At 38.1% G+C, this 9563-nt stretch overlaps 1 protein-coding gene across 1 annotated transcript; it reads left to right on the forward strand.

Moving 5' to 3' along the window:
• Positions 1 to 2133: 2133 nt before the first annotated feature.
• Positions 2134 to 9084, forward strand: wnt16 (wingless-type MMTV integration site family, member 16). The gene is made up of 4 exons (XM_043708838.1): positions 2134 to 2489; positions 2582 to 2808; positions 4131 to 4426; positions 7255 to 9084. Exons 1-4 carry the CDS (start codon positions 2395 to 2397, stop codon positions 7717 to 7719), a joined length of 1083 nt encoding a protein of 360 aa, XP_043564773.1. The 5' UTR covers positions 2134 to 2394; the 3' UTR covers positions 7720 to 9084.
• Positions 9085 to 9563: the final 479 nt, after the last annotated feature.

Genomic DNA, 9563 nt, shown 5'->3' on the forward strand with positions numbered 1-9563 from the left:
ATATGAATACATTTGAGAAATTATTAGCTCGTGCATGCAAATTGTACACTTTTCAAATTCTGCCCTCTCTTCCTCACTTCCTCTTTCCCCTTTCATTTTATCTAACATATTTCAGATTAAATTAATTTTAAGAGTTCACTTGTAATACCCAAGTGTTGCACTCCGTCTATGACTTCTGGTATTTTCAAAATATTCAGTAATTAAGAGCTTTTACCGAGAAACATGGAATGTATTGGAAGTAAATCTAATGGTGCTTGGAGTCAGTCTATCAGACATGGAAGACTGCTGACCCTGGCCACCCATTTACCCGCCAAACTAACGTGTTTCCCGAATCAGCTAACTGCACTATCTGCACACATGCATCAAGCCATACTTCTGACTTCTCAAATGTAATTAATTGGAAATGAAACAGGAATCTCCAAATTGTTACTTCCTGGTTCCCAATCTTGGGAGAGAATAATGTAAATACTTTAAAAAAGAACGTTAAGTAACACGGAAAAATGATGTTCAACTGTTTTTTTTTAAATTCTGTATTCTCCATAATGGTGACATGCTTTGTAGAAATATTAGCTCACATACCGAGTACTTATGGAGTCACTTTGACAAAACGCTTCATGCTGATTAAGTGCGTCCCCTCATTGACTAAACAATTTATTAGACGTTGCGCTGTGGAAAGATTTGTCAAGAAATTGGGTTCACTCTGGAACCACCTGTTAGATCATAAAAACAGACGGCTGACAAACATCAGCCTTGGATTAAAAATCTTAAATCGTTTACACAAAATATCTAATCTCAGATCTACAAATAAATTGTATCAAACTCGGAACTGCTTATTGGCTAAAGATGCGGTACTTTTCCGCCAAAAAGTGGAAAGAGGTGGGTTTTGAAGGTGTTGAAGTTGTTAATATTCCTATTGCCGAGTGGAAGATCATAACGTTTCAAGTCCAAAAGTTTTTTTCAAACTTTCAATGCAATTGCAAACAGTACAAATTGATTAATAGGAAGCATCGAAAACAGATGCTGCACTAACAATATAACCGAGCGAACATTAACAAATCTGATAGCTATTAATATCGTTTAATCGAACTTTCTTCCCAGTTTAAACAACACGTTGTCAAAATCGATATCCAAATGTTAGCTTAGGTGGCAGCGAGTAGTTCATTAGCACGAAATGTAATGTTAATGTTTACGTGAGTACGAGGATGCATTAACAAAATTGGTTTGCAAGCAAGTATACCAATTACAATTTCATTCTCTCCTTGAAGAAATCAATCCATTACACTCCACAAATTCTCGGGCAGATTTGTGAACACATTTTAAATCACAAATCACATTAAATCAGGACGTTTTGCAGAAATGTTTCGCATTTTAGAAAGCAAATGTTGATGTAAAATGTGAACGCATTAATCTAAACTTTCCAGATGTTGATTCTTTCACAGTATTTGCAAAATATATTTCCAGTTAGAAACTGCGTAAGGCAACGGTACGAACGAGATGTTTAACTGCAGAGGTAACATTCCACTCTGAGAGGGTTAAAAAGAACGCTCCAAAGTCAACCTAGCGCTTAGAACACACTTCCTGGATTGTGTCCAAATCAAGTCAGACCAAACTCTAGTTCTACTATTTAGAAACGAATGGAACAATTTACTTAAAATAGTTTTCTGCGTATCGCTTTCATCTAGACGTTGCACAATGCATTGGGAGAGTTGTTTTACATTAAGTACGCTCATTCATCATTTTGACAGACTTTTAAGTGACTGATAGTTCCCCTTTTTTTCAAACTTTAACTATATAGACTATTATTCATGAAAATAATTGTTAAGGTAGACGGAATGTGGCTTCCAATGATTCCACTAAGTACGGTTTGTATCATAAGAGTATCGTGCGATCCATTTCACAATTTGAGAGTTACTAATGACCCCAAGTGTAACTGAACTGGAGATACGAAGATGGTCACTACCACCAGCATCAGGACTGAAGCTCCCTCGTGGTTAAATGAACTTTATAGCTCCACGAAACACCACTCGTGGAGGTGATAACCGACCAATCGCCATTGTGGTATATTTCACTGTAACTTCGCCTTTATCCAATGGGAAGTGTACATGGGCGGGAACTGCAGAATTGGCAGACAGAGGCAACATAACGCCGAATCGAATTCGTCCTTTCACAACGATTTACCCCAAATGTTATCTCTCTGTGAATTTATTATTCTCAATGTACTTCACACTCTGCCTCCGAATCCTGTTTTGTAAAAACCCTCACAGGATTACAGAATGAATAGTGAGGCCAGTCGGAACGATAATCCCTTTACATTTGCAACAATCCGGATCGATTCTCAATTACATTAACAGCCGTGACACTTTCGCTTGGCACAAGATAATAAATGATTCTGTCATGGAGAAAGGGGCTTCTTTTGGATTATTTCGGTGTTGTATGTTATTCGCAGTAATCCCAATACTCTTTCCCTACCACTGTCAAGGAAATTGGATGTAAGTAAACCTCGATCATTGTAAAGAGTCGTGTGTTTGTTTGTGATACTCTGTTTATTTAATAGTGATGTGTGTTTCTATATACTCAACAGGTGGTTAGGATGCACAGCCAGTGGAATCACCGAGAAGATGGGGTGTCTAGGTTTGCCACTTTCAAACAAACAGAAAGATCTGTGTAAAAGAAAGCCCAATCTTTTGCCGACTATTAAAGAAGGGGCACGCATTGGTATTTATGAATGCCAGAATCAGTTTAAACACGAGAGATGGAACTGCTCAATTACAAATGATTACTCTGTCTTTGGTTACGAGCTAACCAGTGGTGAGTCAACTGTACAACTAAATATATATGCCTGGATTTGAGATCAGTGTTCAATATTTCAGACAGTTAAGTGGAAGAGCAAGAAATCGTTGGTTTTGGTTATTAAGTGGAAACAAACCACGTGGGACTAATGTTTACACAAGTGAAAATACAATATTTCTGTTATCGTTTATTCATTCCGTACAGTCGGTGTAATATTGAATAAAGCAGCTGCTAAGTACTTCCTTTAGTTTTAAATCAAACCTTGGTCGTAATTGTATTTAACAATACTCGCGGTAGTGTATTAACTGCCTCGTGAAACATCAAATAAGTAATTTTGCACAGCGACCAGCTGCTATTGGCTGCGGTATGCCTGTAGCTTGATCAAGAATGTTCCCATGTGGTTTCTGTTAACTTTCTCAACCCTGATCAAGTGTCCATATTTTGACGCTAAACGCTTCAGAACATGAAAAACTATAAAGAATCTGAAGAAAGTTAAATATATTTAAATGAAAATTAGCAGCATTACAGCAGCAAAAAAATTAAATTTTAAACCATAAACCTAAATACATTATTCAACAAATATCGAAACGTTATATAAATTAACGTTTTATTCATAGTTAATTTATATTTTATTACAAAATACAATTACCTAATTAAAATTTAATGTTATTAATGCCTTATTTCCGTTTGAAACATTGCGGTCGATTATAAATAACTTGCACAAAGTGTAATGTATGGTGATTATTATTGAGAAACGTGGTCTGTAAGGCAATCTGGGTTTATTCGGATACACAATAAGTCGCTCAAACTCTTTTACGAAGTCGCTAGGTTACATCCAGAGGAAAAAAGCTGCTGTTCATGTCAGTCCTAATCTTCTGGAAGGCTGCATTTCTGGTTCAGTGCACAGCCCGAAGCTGGGGAAAAGAGAATAATGAATTCACGTGAAGTGTTTGATCCGTATCATTCTCCAGCATTGTGTACACAGTTTAGACAGGAAGTCATCCGACCATATTTCAGCGAAATGGAAATGAAGATCTGTCGGCTCTTTTAGTAGATGCCGCCTACTTGTTCTCCTAAACCTTTCAAAATGTAAACCAGGGCCATCAAACAAACCGATAAGAATTTATCATTTGTTAAATATTCATTCAGGAAAACACAGTAACCTACTCACCCGACACGTGTATTGTAATATGCCTTTGCTCCACTGAGTTTATTAGCTCCCGCCAATTGGTTCCAAACTCGCATCAGGCAGGGGCGCAATTCGGGCGATAATCGGCCGAAATTCGGGGTCGCCGTGGTCCGAGAGATGGAGAGAAACTGGTCCCTTTTGTCTTCCTCAGGTACGAAGGAAAGTGCCTTCATCCAGGCGGTGATGGCGGCGGGACTGGTGCACTCGGTGACCCGAGCGTGCAGCGCCGGCAACCTGACCGAGTGTTCCTGTGACAGGAGCCTGCAGAGCGGAGGCTCCGCCGATGAGGGCTGGCACTGGGGCGGCTGTTCTGACGACATCCAGTACGGCGTGGCGTTCAGCAGGAAATTCATCCACTCGAGCGAGAAACCCTCCAGCCCCGATCTGGCAGGAGAGAAGGAAGCTCGGGAAACTATGATCCTGCATAACTCCGAGGCTGGCCGCCAGGTAGGGGAGGGGAAGGGAGGAGGGAAGGGACGGGGAGTAGGGTAACGGATGGGAGAGGAGAGGTGAAGGAGGGGTAGAGGTCAGGGAGTAAGGTAACGGAGGGGAGGGGAGGTCAGGCTCGCCAGGACTGACTTGAACAGCGGGGCCCAACGACTTCCTGTTGGGGAAAGAAAAACTCACTGAGGGAAGGAACATTATTATCTGATGAAGGGTTATTGGTAATAAACGTTGGAATTCAAATTGTTACCACCTGTCTTGTGGTGGCACCTTTTCACAGCTGATGGAATGCTTCTGAAGCCAACACTGAAAATGCTCAAGAAACTCATGAGGTCTGACAGCATCTGTGGAGAGAGAAACGGTCAACATTTTGAGTTCTGTATGACTTCGAGGCACACAGCATGGAAATAGACTCTCGGTCCAACTCGTCCACGCCGACCATGTTCCCAAACTAAACTAACCGCACTTGTCTGTGTTTGCCCATATCCCTCCAAACCATTCCTATTGATGTACTCATCCAAATGTCTCTTAAACATTGCAATTGTACCTGCATCTACCACTTCCTATGGCAGTTCACACGAACCACTTTCTGTGTGAAGGGGTTGCCCCTTCATATCCTTTATAAAATTTTCTCTCACCTTAAAAATATGCCCCTTAGTTTTGAAGTCTCCCACCTTCGGGAAAAAGACTTTTGCTATTTATCTTATCCATGCCTCTCATGGTTTTATAAACCCCTATAAGGTCACCCCTCAACTTCCTATGCTCCGGTGAAAAAAAAGTCACAGCCTTTTTTTTATAACTTAAACGTTCCATTTCCAGCAATATCCTGGTAAATCTTTCCTGAACCCACTCCAACTTAAGAACATCCTTCCTATGACAGGGTGACCAGGACTGCAAATAGTATTTCAAAAGAGCCTCACCAACGTCCTTCTTCAGAACTGTATCCTGTGTTTGTTTCAGATTTACAACATCTGCAGGATTTGCTTTTATTGAAGTACTTTTGAAATATTGGATAATGCAACAAACCTGTGCACAGCAAGCTCCCACAAAAAAGTTAGTTTTTGTGATGTCAATTTGAGTTGAGTAATGTGTTGGACAAGGATAACTTGCCTGTCTTTTAAATTAGTGCCATGACATCCTTTACATGCATCTGGCCAGGCATACAGAGCTTCTGTTTAATATGCCATCTGAAAATTGGCACCATAAACAATGGCACTCTCAATACAACATTAGATTATGCACTTAGATGTTAGTACTCAAGTCTCTTGGCCAGGGCTAGAACTAACCAGGTTTTCACGCTGGAGGAATTCCACCAGCAATGTGGATTTGGTGCATTCAACAATGTTTCTTTATTTTAGGAGTACTTTCTAAAGAGCTGTACCTGTTCTTTTAAATGGACTTTACCCAACAAATGCAAATTAACCTGGCACTTGCAATGACAGGAATATACCACTGATGCAGTGCTCACTCCTTCCAGGTTCCGATAATCTATTGGTAGCTAAACTAATATTTAGAGATAATATTCTCATCTCCATTCACCAAATTGTCTTGAGTGGGACTGCATCGCTTCACAACTAAATCAGAGGATCAATCTAAATTCATGCTATAGTTGGATTAATTTGAATGGGTTTACTAGGCTACCATAACATCTGGATATTGTAATTATATTTGAATGTTACAAGCATCATTCAGAGAGTATTAGCAGCTTGGGTTATGTGAAACATTATCCCAATAGATATCTACAAGTTATATTGTAAACAAAGTAATGTAGCATGAAACTGGTAGGACTGAATGTGTTGAAACTTTAAAATTGCATTGTTACTCCTCATGAAACGCAGAAAAGAATTAAAAAATTTGAATTCAGTTTGATCAATCTGTCTTAGGCAATGCATGTTCAAAATATGTATTGAATAGTTTCACATTGATTCCTCAATATGCATTACTGTCTTCATAATTCTATACAATATTTTGACTTCACTAGACAATCAATCCCTGGTTAATATTTACTAGATAATATTCAGAAATCTTACATGTTAATTTAGTTATAGACATTTGATCTGTCTTATTCATGCATTAAATTTTAATTAAATTTATTTAATCAACAATTCTATTAACATAATCTGGAATAGACTGTTTAGTGAAGATAATGATACTTTTAAACTAACCTGAAATAGTATAAGTTACCTAAAACATGTGTAACTGGGCTCTCACTCCTGAACAACCATGGATATATTTACATTATTAATAACAAAGTACAAATCATCGATTAGCATTGATCCCAGGGTTAAAATGTAAATTCAACTGCAATCCAAATTCAGGGTCTAGTTGGGCATTGATACCATGGGATTGACATTTCCTGATGGTTTGGACTAATTTGATGTCTAGAAGTATGGTTTACACTCCTGCAACTTTTGAGTTGATGTACGGTTTTCAATTGCAATAAATTTATATGTAACTAAAGCTAAAGGAAGCATCTGGAAGGCAATTTCACAAACGCTGGGCGTGGATTGTGTATAATATAAACCCAGATTAGTGTAATGTCATACTTTACAATTTTATCACACTTTTCAATGTTAGACATCAGAGGTTCCCCTCCCCGCTCATGATTTAAATGTAACAATTCGGAGATGGTGCTCTGAGCACGTCAAAGAACAAACAAGATGTGTTACTTTGTGGTGAAGCAGCGAGGCATAGTTAATGGTATAATTCTAGTGACTCCTTTGTTTGGACATCAGCAGTTACTGTGTAAGCACAGACTTAAAGTATGAACAACCAATGACTTTTTTCGAAAGATTCAAGTGGCTAATGTATCGTTATTTTGGCTCCAACAGGCAGTGTCCAAATTGCTGTCTGTGAACTGCCGTTGTCATGGAGTTTCTGGCTCATGTGCTGTGAAGACTTGTTGGAAGACCATGTCATCCTTCGACAAAATCGGTCAATTTCTGAAAGAGAAATACGAGCACAGTGTCCAGATCTTGGACAGGTCAAAGAAAAAAGTGCGTCGCAAAGACAAGGTGCAGCGGAAAGTGCCTGTGAACAGGGACGATCTAGTACATATTAAAAAATCACCAAATTATTGTGTGGAGGATAAGAAGCTTGGGATCCATGGGACTAGGGGAAGGCAATGCAACCGCACCTCACCAGCCGCTGATGGTTGCAACTTGCTGTGCTGCGGCCGGGGATATAACACACATGTAGTCCGGCACGTGGAACGGTGCGACTGTAAGTTTGTGTGGTGTTGCTACGTGCGCTGTCGGAGATGTGAAACCATGACTGATGTGCACACCTGCAAATAGCTGCGAAATGCAAAACAAGGATTGTTCAGAAAGGTTTTGGGACAAAGGAGCGTATATTCAGAGTCTGGCGATATTATTAACTTTTAATGAGCAGTTGACACATTACAACACCGAGGAAGCATTATTACAAGGAATCCAAACATGAGTGGACAGCACATTCAGTTCAGAAGAAAATATGTCCACTATCCTATTATCTGTAACGGTGAACTCAGCAAACATCAAGGCCCAAAAAATGAGTTCATTTTGTTTGTAGTGACCGTATAAAATCATGTTAGGTGATCCTTCAAAAGAACAACAAGGAAATCTCAGAGGAACAGCAATAATATTGAAGTCTAATAATAATGGCATTTATAACGGTTTAAACAATATAAAATAGAAATGCTAACATTCCATAATGAACATTTGAAAACTTTGTATTTTGTTAGGTGTCAATATAAACTGGTTGTACTGAATTTGTTCGAGGATTTTAAAAAGGATTAAAAATTCCAAGAAGCTTGCATTGCCTGCAAGCCATGGCATAATATTTACCTCTGGAGGATAAAATCTTCCAAATTGTTGTCTGTTCAGAGTTGGAAATGAAAACATGACATTTACTCAGTGATGACACTGTATTTCAGTTGCATGGCAACTGTGTATCAAAAGTTATGTTACTTACAAAGTAAAAATTTAACTTGCTATGCTGAGTTCTAAAAGAATAGCATTTCATACTTTTTAAAAAATATATGTACAGAGAACTTTAGTTTTGGATAACAAACATACTAACAGCTTATCTGTAAATATTGTTTAACTTATGCAAATCATGTATAAAAGTATCAACCATTCTGTAAAATATGTAGATTGGCACTAATCTTGTTCAACTTGCTCAATATATATAAAGAAGTGCTGAGTGAATTGGTAGCATTTCAAACTTGTCTATCTTTCATTTAGTTTTCTGCAGATTATTATAAATGGCAGTATTGGTTTCAATGATTCTGGTATATTGATTTATCTTGCAGGAGGTGTTTTGAGAACTGGAAGACAATAAATAATCTTTTTTGGAACAAATGCATTAACTTTTTAAGTTACTTGGAACTAGAACTGTATGTAACATTTATCCAACTTCTCTTAAAGCTCAAGTTTGTGTGGGGTAGTGATTTGTGAAAAATGACAAGCTAACGAAAAATACCACAAGTCAATTTTTTTAAATAAAGAATTTCAGTTAAATCATTACCAGGGGTTAAAAGTCTTGGCCTGTTTTATACAGTCTGATGTAAAGATGAAAAATAACAAGTAATCTACTGAGAATTAAACAATTTGAAATTTGTCTTGGTAGAAATTAATTTTCGAACTGAACTTTAGCAGTTACTTGACTTTTAATTTGCATAATTTTTTGATGCATTATGACAGCATAATGATTTGAAGTCTGTATATATTGCATAGTGCATAAGGCAGAAAGTAATGGAAGTAAGGAAACAAAAGCTTGCACTCAAGATCTTGCGATCCACTTATGTATTTTAGGTTGTAGTTCAGTCGTAAGTAGTTCTCTTCGTCCTCCATTATACTGCTTCAGTTTTGCAACTGTCCATTCTGTGTCTTCACAGAATCTCAGAATTGTTACAGTGTAGAAAGCAGGCCATTTGGTCCATTGTCTGCAGCAGCTTTTGGAATATTTTGATTTGTTGCTAATATCCTGCCTTTTTGTTTGCACATTATCTCCACTTAAATGTTCGTCAATTGCTGTCTTCAAAATCTTAATTTAACCTGCCTTCACCAGGCTTCCAGGCATGCATGCCATATCCTAACGACTCATGGTGTGATTTTTGTTTCTCACCTTACATTTGCTTCTTTTGCAAAACACTTTAATC

This window comes from Chiloscyllium plagiosum, chromosome 19 (assembly GCF_004010195.1).
Source record: "Chiloscyllium plagiosum isolate BGI_BamShark_2017 chromosome 19, ASM401019v2, whole genome shotgun sequence".
NCBI classification, from domain to species: Eukaryota; Metazoa; Chordata; class Chondrichthyes; order Orectolobiformes; family Hemiscylliidae; genus Chiloscyllium; species Chiloscyllium plagiosum.